This window comes from Ammodytes marinus (assembly GCF_949987685.1).
Source record: "Ammodytes marinus genome assembly, chromosome: 22".
NCBI lineage: Eukaryota > Metazoa > Chordata > Actinopteri > Uranoscopiformes > Ammodytidae > Ammodytes > Ammodytes marinus.
In genome coordinates, this window is record NC_137226.1 from 7,169,206 (window position 1) to 7,190,003 (window position 20,798).

At 38.7% G+C, this 20,798-nt stretch overlaps 1 protein-coding gene across 1 annotated transcript in view; it reads left to right on the top strand.

Moving 5' to 3' along the window:
• The window catches only part of btbd11a (BTB (POZ) domain containing 11a), a gene marked incomplete at both ends in the record, with an annotated part of 190,793 nt that extends 170,315 nt beyond the window's left edge, over positions 1 to 20,478 (top strand). Inside the window, 13 exons of the mRNA XM_080050896.1 lie at positions 1,850 to 2,015; positions 4,981 to 5,070; positions 7,611 to 7,712; positions 8,955 to 9,048; positions 9,477 to 9,612; positions 11,801 to 12,057; positions 14,053 to 14,231; positions 14,964 to 15,069; positions 18,076 to 18,178; positions 18,657 to 18,738; positions 19,129 to 19,197; positions 19,296 to 19,409; positions 20,248 to 20,478. Of these exons, the coding sequence (XP_079907022.1) occupies positions 1,850 to 2,015; positions 4,981 to 5,070; positions 7,611 to 7,712; positions 8,955 to 9,048; positions 9,477 to 9,612; positions 11,801 to 12,057; positions 14,053 to 14,231; positions 14,964 to 15,069; positions 18,076 to 18,178; positions 18,657 to 18,738; positions 19,129 to 19,197; positions 19,296 to 19,409; positions 20,248 to 20,478 (1,729 nt within the window). The remainder of the gene's footprint in view (positions 1 to 1,849; positions 2,016 to 4,980; positions 5,071 to 7,610; positions 7,713 to 8,954; positions 9,049 to 9,476; positions 9,613 to 11,800; positions 12,058 to 14,052; positions 14,232 to 14,963; positions 15,070 to 18,075; positions 18,179 to 18,656; positions 18,739 to 19,128; positions 19,198 to 19,295; positions 19,410 to 20,247) is intronic.
• Between the last annotated feature and the right edge of the window lie 320 nt (positions 20,479 to 20,798).

The window sequence follows — 20,798 nt, forward strand, 5'->3', positions numbered from 1 at the left end:
GTTAGAGTGTGTTTCCCTATAAATCTAGCCCTTTATTTGACTGGAACTATAATATGCATGTTATAAATGCCAGAAAAATAGCCATATGAATGTTCTTTGCAGTAGTTATTTATGAAGGGCACTGCCTATGATCAGTCCCTATATGACAGCAGGACATATTAGGCCTAATATTTCCGTCCCTTTAAGAACAGCCGGACATGCCAAATACCTTTTTAATATGTGTTATTACCCATGTTACAGTGTCAAAGTGTTCAAAAATGAGGATGCATATAATGCTATCATTTCCCCTAAAGGCTCATTTATGCTCTACGTTAGATACGCATACGGATACAGACGGAGCCTTCTGTCCGTACTCTGCGTACATTACGTGCGTATTTCTGCACGTATCCTGCAAGCTTGCGGATGCGTACCAAACGGACAGAACGGAGCATTACTACAGAAGATCATGGGGGGCGCACAGCCAACAGTTCACTTTTACTTACTGTACATTTGTTTACAAACACAAACGAAAGACATAATACTTTAGAAAAGGTCTTAACTTTTGAGGAGAGGTTTGTGTGAGTTGGTACGAAATTATATACACATTTATATATCTATGAAGTTACACGGCCGGGGCACAGGGACAGACAACTACAACAGAGCAGCATGAGCGGGGATCGCACGGGGAAGAATGTCAGCTAGACGGCAGGCTGTCAGCTAGACGGCAGGCTGACGGCAGCAATAGAGAAGTACCGGAGGTCCGTGCGAGACTAGTTTGTTTGACATGTCGTGATTGATGTCCTCAGACCCCGCTGTCTATAATACAGCCTCCAGTTTAGCCTCTTCCATTGCTACGGTAGTATATCGCTAAAGCTGTTTCTTCCATGGACCTATTATAAAATATGTATTCCAGTTAATTCACTGTTTGACTCGTCTTCTTCCTATTTGAGTAACTTTTTACTCTGAGCGGCGATGCTGCCCACTAATGGTTGATTTGTTAAATGTCCATTCCAACATAAAGGACGCATGGAAGTATGAGGGCAGTGACGGATATAACGTTGTAAACGTACGTCTCTATTTACGCACGGAATTGGAGCATAACTGAGCCTTAAAAAAGACATGGTGTCCAATAAGGTCACTCCACACCACATCAGTCAGGCATTTTGTGTCAGCATCAGTGGGTCAAGAGTTTTGTTGCATATTAAATACGCGCAGAGAAATAATAAATTCAACACTGAGAGATGTGAATTGGCAATTAACATCTTCTTACATAAGGTGTGATTGTCAGGTAACATTGGACAGACATCTTGAAGAAACGTTTCTCTGTGACCCTGTGGAAGCTGTGACAGGTGCAGCGGCTTAGATTAAGAGGCTTTAGGGGAGACACGAATGAGTTCTAATGACTCATAGCTAATGTGCTACCTGGAGAAAAGCTACTTTAGGAAGTGAAGAAAAGTAGAGAACCAGAAGCGTGCACAGAAAAATTATGTGTATAGGGAATGAACTGAATGCAATAGGTTCGATGAACATAGCCAGTGTTAATACTGAACCTAGGCTTCGTAAATGGGCATCTTGCTAGTTACAGTGTGCCCCCTATGTTTACATACCAGTTGACAGAGCCTAGGCTGTGTATTAACGTAAAGGTGATTTTGTCAACAAGCGTTCTCCAAACTCCAAAACTCCATCTTTCATTTAATAATACCAAGAATTTCAATTCTGTAAAGCAACACCATCAAACTCATTTTGTCTTTCCTTCAGTGTACAGTTGAGATGTATATCGAGTATCCACAAATCTCAAAATCCATTTCTGAAATAATCTTTCATATTGGCCTAATAATGGATTTGTATCTGCTGTTTTTCCCATCTACAGAGCAGAGGATTGTTTCTGTGCGACCAGGAAGCTAGACGCGGCGTCCACCGAGGCAAAGTTCCTTCAGGATCTGGGCTTCAGAATGCTCAACTGTGGGCGTACGGACCTAGTTAAACAGGCCGTCAACCTGCTGGGGCCGGATGGCATTAACAGCATGAGCGAACAGGTCTGCTGCCACCCAACTCACACACACACACACACTCCTACATTTACAGTACATACAGTATAAAGCATTAACAGCAAACAAACATCTACATAGGATTATGGACCGTTTTCTCTTTGTGTCTGGAATAAAAATTTAAAAAATTTAAAAAAAAACATAGGAAAAGTGGAGAGTTTTAGGGGAAATTAATTGTGATAACATGTATCTTTTCTACAGCATATATTGGACCAAACATATACAGACATAGTTTAGTTTTTGAATAGTTAATTCTTTAATGAGTTTTACCTGGTATTGCATCTTTGAGTCATGCAATGTGCTAAATTCTGAGGGCACAATGAAACTCATTAAAGTTCACATTATTTACAAGAAACAAACATAATTAAAGAATTGCAATCAATCATGCAATATGGCCAAATGTAATTCTGAATTCTAAGCTCTTCTTATGGGAAGTTCAAATACAAATTATTGCTTTATTATTTGTTTGATTTAGGCACATTGTTAAACTATTATGTTATAAATGTTGTGTGTTACTCTTTGTGGGCATCTGCACCAGTGTAAATGGCAGTAGAAGACAGCTGAACACAGGAAATTAAAATAGTCTTTACGATTTCAAACCACTTGAATGAATTGCATTTAAAACCCTACTCTTTTACCAGAAAATGTAGGGGGGGAAAAGGAATACCTTCTTGTTCCATTTGTACCTGATACTTCAACACGGTTCCTGCCCTGAGCTTTGATGGGTTTGGTCCGACAATCGGGTCGATATCTCAGCCTCACCGCATCCAACTGTTAATGTTGTTTGGGATTTTCCACTTTCCCCCAGTCAGTGGAAATATTGGTAATTCCTTTGTTCGGCTAAGTGGAAGCTAATAGTGCAATCAGATTGTCCAATGCTCGGAAAGCTTTGCCCACTTAAGTTTCAATTAAGAAACTCCTAGCCAGGTGTTTACTCTGACACTTTTGTTTTTAAGCGAATGTATATTTCAAAGGTTTCATGTTATCCACAGCATTCTGGCAGGTCGATTCAAACCACTTAACGTCGGATTAGTTGACCGGGACAGACCTGAATTGGTTTTCTGAATTTACTGGTGACTTTTTGCTCCTCACTCCTCCTCATAAATAGCAAGCTGAGGTGACATACCGACATTTATTAACTTGTAAAACCAGCTGAAGGGTGAAAGGGACCAGACATTGTTGGAAAAGCAATAAAGTATACAACAGTATACTGGCCCTGATTAACTAGATCAGTGTTGAGGAAATATATTGAAGAATGAATCACCATAAGGGGATATCAGTCTTTCTACATAAAGTGCTTGTGTTAGTATGAGCGAATCGTAAAAGGCTTTTGCTGAAACGCAACGGCCCACATCAAACGTATGATTGAAATCTGTTTTATAGTGCACCTTGTCCAAAGCACTCCAGATATAATGATTTATTGGAACCTGGTTTTACAATACAGTTATTGTGTTCTGTTTTTTTGTTGTGAATCTGAACTCTTTCCAACTTTACCGCATTTTTTTTGACCTGTCAAGTTTATTCTGGACATTTGTAATTGGTCTTTATTCTCAAAATTGTTTATGTATTCTTGACGTTGCAACTTTATTCTCGAAGTGCATAATGAGTGAAATAAAAAACGTTTCTCTCTTTGTAATAGGCTACGTGTTCTAATATAGTTTCACAGTCCACCTATGCTGTCCCTCTTATTGAAAAGACGTGGTTATTTTGAGAACCTGCGACTGCGAGGCAATTGCTTGAAAAATCTCTGATTGATGAAAGGGGGCTGGTACAATAAGTATATATTTAAGTGCAATTTTGCCATGGGGCTGATTAGTATCCAGCAAGTACAGCACATCAATTCCATTTATGGCGCTTCAGAGGTTCCCTATGAAGAAAGAACATTATGCGAAGGAAGTATGAAGGACTAAATGATTTTGTGTAGGTTTCCTATAGAAATAATGAGCACAGCTGTTGCTGAGCTCCTTATATACGTGTTGATGGTCTCTTAAGGGTGTTGTTCATAGCCCTGAAATCCATATTTCTTATGGTATCGTTAAGAGAAAGGATCAAAGACTATATGCCTTAACTTCACAGTACAATTTCATGTTTCTAGTTGTGATAGCGGATTCATTTGCTCAGGTACTGTACATTCTAGTTCTACATTTATTTAAGATGTTGAAGACGAATCATCAAAAATTATACATTTAATTTCGTAAACTTCCTTCCCCACTGGAAAAACATTATTTTAATAAATGTTTAGGACATTTTGTATATTTCAGTGATTTCTGGGCAATTTTTTGTCCATCTATTCATTTTGTATAACCAGTGTCGCCAAGGGAAAGATGATGGGTATTTTCTCCTTTGTATGAAGCATAATTAACAATTGCACATAAAAAAAATCTTAATGTGCAATCATTTCTAAATGTTATTGTTTTACAATACAGAATTGATTTTGGATCCAGCCTGATTATTCATTGTGTACTAATTATGAGAGAAATTTATCGTGGCAATCTGTCCCTGCTTTTGGCACAAATTGCACCGTTTTCACTCAGCCTTTGTGATAATGTTTCACAGCTTTTTTAAAGACATGTTTTTTAAACAATTGTCCTATGTTGAATTAACATATTTGTACTAAAATGTGGATAATAAGATCTGGGACAATCAACAACACTTCTAGATTCCCATATAAATTGGTTGTAAGCTGAAAAAAGTGGTTTTGCGGTTCAGTTAGACTTTAAAGTGTACGTGATGGAGGACATTCAGATCTTATGTTTAAGTAAAACTATTAACACCAGAATTTAAGTAGAAGTCTGCATTCAACATTTATCCTCAAGTTAAAGTATTACCTGAAAAACATATTTAAAAACTGGTTTAGACCTGGGACCATGTCACTACTGAACTGTTCAAGTTGACATTTTCCTCCTAAGAATCGACATGGCATCAATGAATAACCCAGCCTCCATCTTTCCAGGGAATGACCCCTCTCATGTATTCCTGTGTCCGTGGCGACGAGGCCATGGTCCAGATGTTGCTCGACGCCGGAGCTGACATAAACAGTGAGGTAAGTGATCACACGACACAAGCAAAAACAGCAGCAATATCATGTTGATTCCACATGTTTTGTTATTTTTGTCCAAAATGTTTTTACATCTACATTTGTTGTTGTGTGTGTGTATCAGTGGTAAACAATGAACCCCATTGTGTGTTGCTCTTGTCCCCACCATTCCCTTCACCCCTACCCTATCTGTCCTCATTGTCTCACCTGCCCTCTGCATGCTTTCCATTCTACTGGCAGCTTATTACATAAAGTGCACTGATGGGCAACAAACAAGGAATCATTTTCACAGTAAAAACCATAGTAATTCTCTATGCTGATGTAGAATAATACTCCAATTATAGTCTCTTTTAGTGCAGGGTTAGTGCAGTTACTTCATTACATTTTACAGCGTAGACAACATTCAGTAGCAGTTTGCTTTCTTTTTGCCCACATTAATAATGCATTACTGTTGTACAAGTGTGTGCACTTAGTGTAACTTGCTACCACAGACTGTGCATGAAGCATGAACTTTTGGTGTTGAGTAATAGTGAAGCCATATTGTTATACTTACTATTGTCATGTGTGCCCTGTCTGTCTGTGTGTATGTGTGTGTGTCGTTGCTGCACTCTTGGTCTGCAATAAGGATAATCAATATTCCAATGTATTGATCTCTTTGTTGTTGACAGTCCATTTGTGTATTGGCTGTGTGTAATGTAGTGCAGGTGTGCTGACTGACTCTAAAGCAAATCACTGCCTAGTGTGTAAATCATCCAAGAGTTCAATTTGACTGATATTGGTATATATTTAAATGATCAGTTCATGAAAAAACTTATTTGTATCATGTATTTCTAGTGGAGTCATGGCAATGTAGATAGTGCTATGTACAGATGTTTTGAGATACAGATATAAAATAGTTGTTTCCGATCTAAATTTAAGGTGCTGCAGTGATTCCATAATGTTTTATGGCCATTTAAATAGACTGTGGATGGCTGATTAAACCTACTGTTATTTGGGTCTGCTGGGCCCTGTAAGTGAAGTAAAAAGCAGATGATGCTTCAAATGTTAAAAGCATTTTGTAAGCATCCCATTCTAGAGTCCTGACATTTTCAGCGGTGGCCCCCTGTCTCTGTTATGATGAAGTGATTAATAATTCATCAGCGTGAACACAAAAACACTTAGCAGTCCAACCGTTGTTTAGGATCAGAGCTCAAATGAAAGTTGACATTAAATTAAATGTATTTTTCTTATTGAAAGATAGCTCCTCCGGGCAAAACAAATTAGAAAATCATTATTATAATTCGCTCTATTATGAAGCCACAGAACGACATCCAACGGTGTGTGTGTGTGTGGCGTGGCTATTTCATTTTGATCCAGCGTTGCTTTGTTCATGAGTCAGCACCGTGCATCTCCACTGTGTGTTTGAAGTCGTTGCCAATGTTGCGTGTTTTTTTCATCTCTCTGGTTTCATTCACCTTTTGAAATGAACCTTTTTAAGACACAGGCAGGCAGGTAGCTCAGAGGGCAGAGCCCAGTGAGATGTACAGTATATACTCTTAAGAGTGAAAGGGTTGACATGAGACATAGAAGAATTTCTGTGAAACTCAAGAAGAAAAATCTCCCGCAGCCATCCTGCACTCCTTTACCGAAGAGTATTATGGCCACCTTATAAAAAATAAGAGGGGGTAGGACCAGAAAAGTTTTTTTTTAACTTCTTCCTATCCCTTTTGAACATGAACTATATCATTTGAGTTATGTATTTGTTGTTTAGGATCCCATTTGTTTTTTGTTTTTTTTAATTTATTTATTTCCTTTTTTATTGCTCAATTGTTTTATTTATGTTTGTATTATTATTTTATTTTTTTAACCATGTTCAATAAAGACTTAAAAAAAAATAAAAAATAAAATAAAGAGAAGAGAAGAGAAGAATAATAGGAGAAAAGATTTTTTTTTCATCATGTATTTTGAGAATAAAATGGAAATGTCAAAAATAAAGTGCAAATACCATTTTGAGAATGAACTCGACAGTGTAAGGTTGGAAATAAATTGACAGATTCAAACTTTTGGTATAGATAAATCATAAGCAGGTAAGCATGTTATTAGTGGGCCTTATAATAATCAGCTGCGTTTTTATACATATTAGTTAGTAGCCAATTGTCTCACTTATGACGATACCAAAGATGCATCGTTTGTGCTTAAACAACATGTGGCTTATGAGTCATTGATACCCATATGAAGTATGAATCTGTCAAAATGTTTCCAACTTTACTGCAGTCTTGAACTATCAAGTTTATCCTCAACATTGTATTTCATCTTTATTCTCGACTTTTCAATTTCATTAAATTTTTCTCAAAGTTCATAATATTTAAAAAAAGGTACTCCTTTATTTTTTTTGGCCCTAATACTCTTCCGTACTGCTGCTTACACTTCTCCTCCTGCATACTTGCTTTTCGCTCCCCCCTTCCCCCTCCTATTCCCACCCCCACCCTGCCCCCGAGCTGTGAATGTTAATGGCTGTAAATATATATATATCTCTCTCCCTGAACTTCACCTATATGACTTCCCAGGTGCCCAGCACAGTAAACAAGCACCCCTCAGTTTATCCTGAAACGCGCCAGGGGACGGCGCTCACTTTCGCCGTGTTACACGGACACGTGCCTGTCGTGCAGGTAGTGACATATATGAACCTGTAACCATTAACCTGTGGCCCCTTTGCCCTGACTTTTGCACCAAAATTACTATTATTATGGTGCAGCATAATAATAAGAATTCCATTTGTCTTTTTGTTGTTTGTTTTCGCCTTCCTGACCCCATTATCTGTGCAGTAATTATCTCAGTATATGTGGAGAGGACAAGCTCTCCAGTTAGTTTTTATGGCGAACACTGCAGGTGAATAGGGTAACATTTTTAGTTTATCGATATCATCATAATGGCTAGTTAATGGCCGTTTAAGATGGTCGTATAGGAGAAATATACAGACACAAACAGACAAGGTGTTGTTCAATAAACACCAAAATGTACATTTTGGCCCTTTAATGTATACGAAAGAATACATGTTATGGAAGCAAAATAAACAAGAATCTTGACCAGTGCTTTAAAAATGTTTTGTTTTTGCCTGCAGTGTCTTGCCTCAATAATGTATGCTCTGTATGAGATGTGTAGATGAGTCAACCAGCCCCCTGGTTTTTCACCGTAGTTCAATTTCAAGGATTGGTTCTACAGGAGGGGGGACAAACTTCCAGAGGCATATCAAAATGTGTAAGGCAGACGATAAGTTTGTCCATTCTGTACTACTGTAGAAGCATGGTGGTGCAACATGGCGGCCTCAGCGCCCTGCTCCTATGTACATAGATATAAAAGGCTCATTTTAAGGTAATAAAAAAATGTGTTCAAGAGATTATACACTAATTAAAACAAAGGTATGAACATCATATTCCATTTCTACCAAGTGTGTCCTGAAAATATGCCAATTCCCTCTCCACACGGCGCCTTTAATATACAATGCATTTTGTTGCAGTATATTGTATGAGCCGACTCTGGCTGCGAGCCTATGATGAACAGCGTGTCCCTCTGGATTATCTTCAATTATTAATCTAACACCACCACCACCACAATCTTTTTTTCCGGGGGATAGAACAAGAAACAATTTTGATTCTTCCTTTCTCGGCCCAGGCAACAAAAACAGCAATCTAACCCACCACTCAATGACACAGAACTAATGAGAAAGTGTAGGCAGGACTGTGTGTGCTTTCCAGAGCTAGGAATGCCTTTTTAAATGAGGCGCTGTGGGTTTCCAGCAGTGGAGGATTTCCCTGAGTGTAACACACACTGTCTCTCCCTGGTCTGTTCTCTCTCTCCCTCCCTCCCTCCCTCTCTCTCTCTCTCTCTCCCCCTCCCCCTCTTCTCTACAGTTGTTGCTGGACAACAGAGCGAATGTAGAAGGTGCCCTGCAGGATGGGGCCGAGAACTACACGGAGACTCCGCTTCAGCTGGCCGCGGCTGCAGGTATAATCACATCACATACAAGCAAAAAAAGATGGAGATTCTTTTTTCACTTTTGCATTTCTTTGACCCAAGTCATTTTTAAAGTTAAAATGCATAACTTCCGCACCTCCACTGAGGAATTCCGAGTAAATACAAAACACTGTTTTGGCGCATGGATTTTATACCTTCTGCTGTATACGTCCAGGTTTTTTCTTAGCAGTAGAATCAACAACTAAAACATTATTGAGTCTGGGCTCACCGGATTCTCACTCTTTACGCCTTAATCATCCAATTAATTCATCACTTTTGATGGCTATCCCAGAGTCAAGAATGCAGTGGATCATAATTTTTGTTGCAAGTTCTCAGTTGTGCAGCCACATACTAAAGAGCCTGCAGCAACAATCACCTTTTATTCATATACCGGTGCATCCATGTGTCTCTGTCTGTAGGTAACTTTGAGCTGGTGAGTTTGCTCCTTGAGAGAGGGGCCGACCCCATGATCGGGACCATGTGTCGAAACGGCATCTCCTCCGCCCCGCTAGGAGACATGAACTCATTCAGCCTGGCAGCAGCACACGGCCACAGGTAACACACACACACACACACACACACACACACACACACACACACACACACACACACACTTCCCTAGCCCCTTACCCTAACCTTAACCATCAGAACTAATTGCCTACTAACCCTAACCTAATTCTAACCTGAACTTTAAAACCGAGTCTCAGCCATCAAACAGCTCTGAGGACAGAAGTGAGGACTGGGCAAAATGTCCTCACTTTCCAAAAAATCACACACACACACACACACACACACACACACACACACACACACACACACACACGCACGCAGACAGACAGACAGAGACACACACTCACACGGAAAACACACACGGACAAGTGCCAGACAGCCAGAGATATATCCATTACCACAGTATATTGATCCATTTACACACTCTTCCCTGCTCCCATCTCACAAAACCCTGCAGTATACAGTATATGAGAGGCAGATATCCGGGTTGTCAGGCAGCGAGCGACGATAAGCGCCGCAGTCTATTCAGCTGCACTGACGGCTTAAGTTTGACGTAATTTCCCCTGCAGAGAGCTGTCAGGAAGTGGACTGGAACGCCAAACAACACAATGCAGCATTATTAAAGAAGGACAATCAATTATAGTACGTTGTGAGCTTGGTTAAGAATGCAGTTGGAGTAGGAGTGGTTATGTGAGATGGCGGGGTGTAAAACATTTTTTTTCTTTGCTGGTGCTGAATAACAATTATCTGAGAGAAAAGTAATTGTTTACGGACATGACAGTGTTTCAACCACAAAGGGGTATTTTTTCATTTCAAATGTAGTCGCAGCATTGTATTTAAATAAAAGAAGAACTTTCAGAAAATTAGACACATCTATACATGTTATTGTAGAGCTACATTATTTAATTGTTGTCAAAATCACTTCTTGTAAAAACCAGTGAATATCTCCCCACAATCTGCTACCTGTCCGTACTGTTTGTGTGTGCGCTGAAAAAAAAACAGTGTTAATATACAGCCAAGGCTCTGTAAAGGAGCATGTAATAAAAAAAAGAGGCCTCTGACCAACCCACCGTAAGCTAGCAACAATTCTATCAATAGGCTTATTGTTACGTAGTTAAACTAAAAAGTCTACAGAAACACAGACGTAAAAAAGCATGATGTGTGAGCTCCATGGAAACAACCAGAGATAAAATACTGTAGTAAACACTCAAAGCCCAAGGGACTGTTGGTGGCGATCAAGCAACGTTTCATGAGCAGCTTCAAAGTGTCGATGGTATGCCTCCCACCGACTTGTCATTGAGATCAAACAATCTAAAAACAGGAAGTGGACCATATTTGGGTCTGAAAGAGCCCCTCCTTCTTACTAGGGCAGATGGTGCAATGATGCATCCTCGCTCTGCCATCGCGCTGTATATGTTAGGTGTTAAGTTTTTTATTTTTTATTTTGCAACATCTTTACTATTTTGTATTCATGGTTGTATAGGAGAGATATATCAAGTTCAAGTTAGTTTATTCGTCAAATGCACAACATAACAGGCAAGCAGTCATAGCTGGCAATGACATTTTTGTGTCCCAAGCTCTCCTCAATAATGCAACAATAAAAATAAAAAAATAGTATAGAAGATAAGAGTAAAAAGAGTAACAACGTAGAGTGCAATAAGAACCAAAGTTTAGATAAAATAAACCTAGAATATATGTACAGTATATATATATATATATATATATAAGCTGTTCTTGAACCTGGTGGTATATAGACATAAACAGATAAATAAACAGCCAAATAGTACATTAGTACATTTTGGACCATTTATTTATACTAGTATGCAAGGAGACATTAAGGAAGAAAAATAGTCAAAAATCTCAAAATTGACCAGTGCTTGAAAAAAAACATGTTTTTTGCCTGCAGTGTCTCGGCTTAATTTAGAAGCATTTTCTTACGGTCTGTGATCATCCACTTAACAAACTGTCTTCCTTATTATTTGACCCCAGGCCGTGCTTGGTGTTATGCAGTTTTTTCTCTTCATGTCTCCACAGCTTGATTCCCTATTGTTAGCTCTTGTTTGTGACCTTGGGACAATATGTTGCCTCTCGCTCTGCTCAACTCTTACATCAGCCATGGTTTTATCTAGTTTGTAATGCTTTTGTATGGTATATTCAACAAGTTATAATAATACAAACAAAATGTTTAACTTAAAAAGCAATACAAATATTACAAGTATTTCTCCCTTTTTAGGAATGTATTTCGGAAGCTCCTGGCCCAGTCGGAGAAGGAGAAGGGGGATGTGTTGTCGCTGGAGGAGATCCTAGCCGAGGGTTCGGACCCTGCTGAGAAGAGGCTAGCGTCCCAGGCTAACGGTGGCGGCTGCGTAGGCACCACCGGCACCGGCACCCTGCGAACAGGAAAGGCCAAGCTGCGGGCCCTGAGAGAGGCCATGTACCATAGCGCAGAGCACGGCCATGTGGACATCACCATAGACATCCGCAGCTTAGGTCAGAGTTACTAATACATGCTTCATCACGCCCTCGCTCGCTCGCTCGCTCGCTCTCTGGTGCTTCTTCCAGCTATAGCTGTCCTGGTGGAGATGTGCTCATGCTGTGTGCCTGTCCTGTCCTGTCCTGTCCTGTCCCCGTATAGCTACACACTGTCAACAATCACTGCAACTCATCCGTCATAGAAGAAGACGTTTACCTTGTACCTGAGGCTATAATAGTTTAGATACAAAGGAGTGATCGTGATTGTAAAAAAACTTTATTCTGTAGATGTGGCAACTTGGCAATCAGCTTTCAGCCCAACATTGTCCCTTTCAAAGGGCATATAAAACCTACTGTGGTTGTTAATCAGGATTATAGGTTCGTAAAAATTAACAAATTCAATAGGTTGACAAAACAATCTGATCACACGTGCCACTCAGAAGCTGTTCTCTCTAGACCATTTGTATTACACAATGTTCACTCAATTGCTACAAAGTTTTAGATTTTTGACACTTTGTGGAAAACTCTTATTGGCTTTTTTTGACAGCGATGGGAGATTAGAAGATTGATATCACTCTCGAGTCTGTACAATAAACATGAACATGAAGCTAGATATCTTACTTACGACATAAAGACAGGGGCAGTAGCTAGTGGCAGCTAGCTAGCTCGGCTCTATCAAAAGGTAACACAAATATACACACACTAGCAACTCAAAAGCTCACCTGTTTAATCAGCACTAACACCAAATTGTGTAAATTGTTGTTTGAAATGGGATTTTAAACCCTGAGCTTTGTCTGCGTACAGCCCAGAATTTGTGAATATGTAAGAAGTACATTTTGTTCAGCCTAATACAACGAACAAAGGAGGTCTTCTTCTTGCTCTCAGGAGGGCACCATCATATGTTGTATTGTGCATCTGTGGAACATGTCTGCATATCCAATTGTACTATGTATAAAAGCACATCCGCTGTCCCTGTGTGGGTCTGCAGCTTTCTGTGTCCGTGCCAGTATACTGAAGCATGATCAACATTTTCTCTCTGTTTTCAGTCGTTGTGAAAGTGGCATGGATGATCTCGTGTTACTGATGCTAGAGTTAAAAAAAAACATTAATGTATATCTTATTAATAATTACCCCTGACTCTTTATTTATCTCACTTCTAAACATTTGTTCATACTCAAGCATTTTATTGCTTTTTGCACTTTTGGTTAGATGCTAAACTGCATTTCCTTGTCTAAGTGCTTGTACTTTGTGCAACGAAAGAAAGTTTAATCTAAACTTCTTGACAAAAGAGCAAATAAGAGTTTTCCCCAAAATGTTGAACTATTAAGAACTTCTTGTTTATGTTTGCATAAAAGCTGATGTTGACATCTTAAATAATCGATATTAGGCAACATCAGAATATCAGAATATAATGAAAAACAACCACAACAAGTCCATATGGCCTAAGGGGCATCTTTAGATTGCTTGTTTTGTCTGAGCACAAGTCTAAAACCCAAAGTTAACCAATCTAAAATAGTATGAAAATTAAGAAAAAGCAGCATTAACTCAAATCAAAGAAGATGGACTCAGCGAATTGTTCACATATCTTTCTTGATAAATGACTGAACATTAACAGAAATATGGATTAATTTTCTACTCCATTAGTCAGTTTAGCAGAGCTGTTAAATACAAAAGGCCTCCTCTGTCATGTCATTATTTATGTTAATTTCACATAAATATCACATGCGATCGCTCTTCTGCAACAGAGTATTGGGCCACGTTGAGGGGGGGAAAAATACATTAATAAAATCGTAATTTTGGGAGAAAATTTAATTCCTGAATTTTATTCTCGTAATTTTACTCATTTATCTTTCCTTTACATGGCCCTAGTAATACTCTTGTATCCTTCAACTCGCGCTAACAACATAATAAAGTGATGGAAACATGGTCGGTTCTGCCCACCCATTCAACTCCTTAAAATGGGACTGGCTTTTAGTGTGTATTCACTGTGTGTGTTTGTGCTGTTGTTCCCAGGCGTTCCCTGGACGCTGCACACCTGGTTCGAGTCCCTGCGCACCTGCTTCATGCAGCACCGCCGGCCGCTGATCCAGGGTCTGCTCAAAGACTTCAGCGCCATCCAGGAGGACGAGTACACGGAGGAGCTGGTCACGCACGGCCTGCCGCTCATGTTCCAGATCCTACGAGCTAGCAAGGTCACCACTGGGGCTTTTAATGTGTTACAACCAAATCGATGACCCTTCAGAATGTGTGAATGTAGAGGGGGTGCTGTTTGTAATTATGTAGGCTAGGCTTCGGTTGATAGCTTGACGTCAAAATCACTTTTTGTCGAATCAGTGAATATCTCATGTTCTGCTGCCTGCATTTACATGCAGGCAGCAGAACACGAGATATGTACTATATGTGCACGCTGAAAAGTCTAGTGTTGATACATAGCCTTGGCTCTGTAAACAGGCTAATATAGGCCCACCCTAGCTAGCAACATGCCTCCAAAAAGTGATTTTGACAACAAGCGCTTTTCAGAATGGCTGATGAGAGTGGGTTGGTATAAGTAACAACAGCGCCCTCTATGGTCACACATTCTAATGGGTCCCAGTTTTGGGTGTAACACATTCATGTGCATGTAAACAAAACGCTTGTTAGAGGAACATCAGACAGAGTAACGCTGGTTTGCTGGGAATACACTGTCCTGTGTTTTTATTATTATCACGCATTTGCATAAAATGTTGTCGCAAAAAGCTCAAGGGAACAAAAAGGCCACAAAAACTATGTTTCCTAAAAACCGAATAAAAAAAAACTAGTATAAATAATTAGAACATCGGATAAAAATTCAAATATGCGTGCAAAGTGGCATAGTGTTTATGTGGGTGTGAGGATGAGCTGTGTTTATGTGTATGTGCTCACTTGGATTGGCGTCTTGTTTGCAGAATGAGGTGATAAGCCAGCAGCTGTCAGTCATTTTCACACAGTGTTATGGGCCCTTCCCCATACCGAAGCTGACAGAGATCAAGAGGAAACAAACCTCCCGCTTAGGTAAGACAGTTAAAAATACATTTACTTGTAGCATGTCTGCATTGAAGGAAGCTGAGTGACAGCAGGAGTCAGCGATACTGGAGAATTGTTGTCAAAATCACTGTTCTTCAAAACCTGTGAATATTGTCTATGCGCTGAAAAAGAATCTCGTGTTAATACACAGCCTAGGCTCTGTTAATAAATGGGTATGTAAACAAAGGGTATATAAACAAAGGGGGACCACCATAGCTTTCAACATGCCTGTTCTTCAAATATTCACTGATTTTGACAAAAAGTGTTTTGACAGCAAGCGTTCTACAGAATCACTGACTTAACTTTTAATTCTATGAAAGTATCTTGTTTTTTCTGTCAAACTCTCAGTCCATGAAGTCTCTACTGATGGTCCTACATTCTTTTCAGATGTTGTTTTTTCCAGAAAATATTCAAACTTTGACGTGCTGCTGATTACAAGTTAGAATTGCTTTTGTAACGCATCATTGGTCTCTCAAAATGGGTAAAAAGGCAAATATCTACTGATGAAAATGTCACACATTATTGCTTATGTAACAAAACAGATCACAAAGTTAATATTTTCTTCGGCTGTTTACTCAGAGAACAACTTCTTTTTGACATTTGAGAAACGTTGCGAAGTGCATTTTAATGACAAAACATTTCTTTTGGGAAATCCAGAGGGACTGTATGAAAATTATAAGCGGAATTACGATCATAAAACAGATAATTATGTGCATTCTTTGTGGTATTCAACCTTCATTTGAACTTCCCTTGCAGATTAATTTAAAGGTGAAGTAAGCGATTTATTTATGTTAATATAAGTGTTAAATTGCTCTTTATTAATACAGTGATCACTTATATAATGTGTGCGTTTCATAAAGCCGATCTCTCAGTCAGCTGCTCTGCATGTAATCGGCAAATAAACTTTTCGGGGATCCCGAATTTAATATCCAATCACAAGCGAGAACGCTACAAACCGACACCCGTCTCACTCATGGTCTCACTGCCGGTGCACGCCAGAGCGACAGATGGGTGAATGTTTATGCGCCTGGAGCAGGTAAAAATCCTTCCCAATGTCTGTTTTGATGGTTTTTATCATGTTTTATCACACTTACTTATCTAAGATGGTGCTAGATAACTCGCTGTTTGAAGACCGCAGTGCATTAATGTGGTGACGTGGGGACGAGGGAGGGGACTGCTAACTGCAGTCACTGACAGGAAGTTAGCTAAACTGACCATTCCGCTTACTGAACCTTTAATTTAACTAAAAAAGTGAAAAAGTAATAAACCGTTAACATATCAAGGTTAAATCTTTAGGCTAAGGTTAGAATACACTACCTCGAAGTTATGTTTTCTTTTAGTCATTACCGGTAAATCGTGTTGTACTGGAAATATTATATTACTTTGAAATATTGCAGATTTTCAATGGATGTTAACAATTTTGTGCTTTTAAAAATATAAACAAATAAACATTAGTTTCACAAATAAAATTTTCATACACTCCCTTACCAGGATTCTTCTAACGTTAATGTTGTATGTGGGACCCTGGAGACTCTGTAAAAGCTCAAACAACATACTCAACACTGTTTTATTAACTTGAGATCCTTCATAATTTCCAACTCATTTCACAAGAATTTCTTATGAATCAGATTATTAAATTACAAATAACTTTTGTTTGATGACCCATGCTGTAAAATATAGTTAATTAAAATAGATTTTCATAAGCTTTCTAACTTTTATTGGTTGTATACTTTATGTTATGCACCGCTCCTCCCAAAATCCCCTGAAACTATTTGGATTACTGGTGATGAAGTTTATAACATTTCCTTGTCTGTAAATCAAGGGTACAAATTTAAAGGTTTATTTATTGTGATATGAAAAAAAATGCTTCCACATGAATCATGAAGGAAATTTGTGCTTGGGTCCGAGCAGCGTAATAAGTGCAGTAAAAGACATCATAAGTAAATCTAAATTAGATAAAAAAAAAACTTCCACAATAAAGGCATAATAATGTACATAGCAGCAGACAGTTAACTGAATTTGATGACTTTTTGGCAAACAAAATAATCATATATTTGTTAATGAATACCCCATATAACCTATCAATGATAAAAATGTCTTCAATTGGTGTAATAGCAATACTTATTAGTCATTTTAGTATGTTATCACCTTTATGAAATATTTAAATAATAATTTCTGACAGTTTATCCTCAGAACACAAATTTGAATTTGAATATGTATCATGATTTGCTTTCAAGCCAATATGTTATCATTGGGCTATTAATGATGAGATGTTTCAGTCTGATCTGGTATTAAAAGCTTCTTTTGAAGTTATGAAAGTCACAGAAACTTCCACATTTTAGTTACTTCATTTTTCCAGATGTTTCAGCATGAGGCGGCCCTGAAGCAAGGAGCAACTGTGCTGCAGCTCCACCCAGTGTTCAATCGACAACAGGGTTTAGAATCAAATGAAATTACATATAGTTTGTTATTGTGTGTGTGTGTGTGTGTGTGTGTGTGTGTGTGTGTGTGTGTGTGTGTGTGTGTGTGTGTGTGTAGAATAAATAATTTAAAAACCATCTGACAACTAAACAATTTATCAAGATTTTCTTTTCCTTTTGTTGCTTCCAGAAACAGCTCAAAGGGCCATATATCAAACTTCCAAGGTTTTACATTCAAATGACAAATAGTTTTGTTATGTGAGAAGAATTAAGGATTTTAGAACCATTGACAACTCATCAATTCATCAAGATGTTTTTTTTTGTATCTGCTCAAGGTCCAGCTATCAGACTGAGCTTCCTTTTTTGAATAGCGATAATGTGTATTTTGATCACGTTGCGTTGATAGCCGAGTGATAAATCACCCGCTCAGAGTAATTAATGACCACATTAGCTTATTCTTTTGCTGTTTTGGGTTCTGCCTGCATACTGTTGAAGACTTGAGTGATGAAAAATCATTTGTTCGGTTTTCATTGGATGTTATTGTCATTTTCTTCTTTTTCTTCTTTCATTTCAGACCCGCACTTCCTTAACAACAAGGATATGTCTGATGTCACTTTCCTGGTGGAGGGGAAACCGTTTTATGCACATAAAGTTTTGCTTTTCACAGCGTCACAAAGGTAAGGACAAATGTTATCGAATGGATGTATTTTTCTTCTCTTTTATACCCCAATTTCAACTATAATATACTCACTTATTTGATTTATTTTTTGAAGGATCCAAATGAGTTATTACAGTAGTAACAACTATTATTCAGGGGGTCAACACAAAAGTAAAAAAAAAAGGAAAAACAAAAGACATTCAATCTTCACATTTTACGATAACATTATCAATAAAATAATTAAATAAAGTTAGAGATATTAAGTTCTACTGTTACATTCACATTGCCATCTTAAGAAACAAGCAAACAATGGACACAATGGCAGTATGTAACAATTTAATATGCACTGTAAATTAGTTTTCTTTAAAGCGTTGTTTTTAGTTAGAGATGTGTGTGTGGTGTGGTGTGCGTGCATGCGTGTGGCGTGTGTTTGTTAGCTTTGAATATTAGTGTGTTTGTTTCCTTGATTTACCCATGATTCCTTCTGTTTCATCCAGGTTCAAGTCACTGCTCATGAACCGACCAGCAGCCGAGAACACCTGTATTGAGATCAGCCATGTCAAGTACAATATTTTCCACGTAAGAATATCATTGTTTTATCTTTTGCTTTGCAATATTAACCCAAGACCCTGGACATTGTGTTGTGGTTTTCTTTGAAATGCTTCAGTACATCCAGATGTCTAAGGTCGTTACAAATATTGAGAATTGAGAATTTTTATAAATCCAACAGGGATTATAAAACCAGTTACACATTATGAGCAAGAACAAAATGCAAACATTTTGGAGAAAGTTGCTTTAGAACTTGTTTAAAAATAATACATTTAGAATATCAAAAATAAAAATTAAAATTAAATGTATTTATTTACACAGCTTGTTTAAAACAACAACAATTAGAATATGGAGAATATAGAGAGAAACGATGCACAGACTAATGGTTTTGATTGAATCCTGGGATATTGTGTGTTTCAGTTGGTGATGCAGTATCTCTACTGTGGAGGCACAGAGTCTCTGCACATACGCAACACTGAAGTCATGGAGGTAAGGAGAGACTTATACCCAAAGCCTGCAGAATTAGCATTTATAATCCCGCGTCCTGTGCCTCATTCTGTGTGGCTGTACTGTTCCCTTCCCCGCAGCTCCTGTCTGCAGCCAAATTCTTCCAACTGGAGGCCCTTCAGAGACACTGTGAGATCATCTGCTCCAAGAACATCACCACGGAAACCTGCGTGGACCTCTACAAACACGCCAAGGTGGGAAAGACTGTTGGACAACATCAACTCATCTTGTGAATAAAAATGTTGTAAAAATGTGCCTGTTAATTTGCCGAACATTTTTAAATTATTTAGAATGAAATAGATTCTTACATACTAGGCCTGATACCATGGCATTGTGTCAGGAAAAATGGACAAACTGTTGTGAGTACATTACAACAGTAGGAGTATCAGAAAAGACACTGGCACAGATCAATGCAATGTCCCTTATGTGACTATGTAAAATGAATAATGGTAATATGACAATGATGAAGCAAAGTCAACTTTGATTTAGTACCGTTTTGGGGAAACACAGGCTTTTCAGGTCTGGCTGCCGTAAAATCTTTTTGTCTTAGTTGGCGGGGATTCAAACCCAAGCAAAGGCATTCCTAATAACTGTATAGAAATGGCGTTCTTCTCGCTGATGGTCTCATTTGTGGTTACAGGTCATTTATAATCATCAGAGGAAAAAAGTCCATCCATCAATCCAAAGTTGTAAAAGTACTGGTGTTCGGCTGTGTTGAGCTGCAGTGGCTCAGGATATATAAGGAATGTGTGGTAATCTGAAGGCAGTTACTAAGATTGCAGCTAAATTAAAGATTGATTTATTGATATTTCGTAAGTTTAAATTTTTACAATAATTTGTAATGTCATCTTGTTAAAACTGATTCCATAAAATAGGTATTGAAGTCAAGGTATCAGTATCTGTATCAACATCGAAAAATGCGATTTAGTATTATTTGAACGATAGCTAGCCCTAGCTTCACAAACATTTTAAAAAGTCCCTCGTAAGTCTCTTTTAAAGACTCGCTTCCATCATCTTTTTCTTCACGTATAGTTCCTGGGCGCGTCGGAGCTGACGGCGTTCATTGAGGGCTACTTCCTTAAGAACATGGTGCTGCTGATCGAGATGGACAGCTTCAAGCAGCTGCTGTACGAGCCCCTGCCCCCCGAGAGCCCCGCGTCAAGCCCAGGCATCTGCACCGACATCCTGCACGACCTGGAGAGAACCCTCGCCATACGCATCCGGTCCATCCACCTCTCCACATCCAAGGGATCCGTGGTGTGACGCTGTCCACTCCGGAGAGTCTATAGGCACAGCATCCACGTAACGCCACATTTTTAAAGGAATAGTTCAACCTTTTTCAAAAATAATGTTTTGCCTCACTCTCTGACTCAAGACAAAGGTGACAGAAACCGTTCCTGTAACGGTGCGTGAATTTCTGATGTTGAACTGACTGGGCAAAGGTCGCTCATCCAGGTTAGTTTAGCTCAAACACTGGTAGTCAAGGGGAGCAGGTCAAAAGATAAACTTAACAACATTTAACAAAAAATTAAGGCTCAGTTACAGGTACGGTTTCTGTCGGCTTTTTTTTTAGCTGGAGAGGG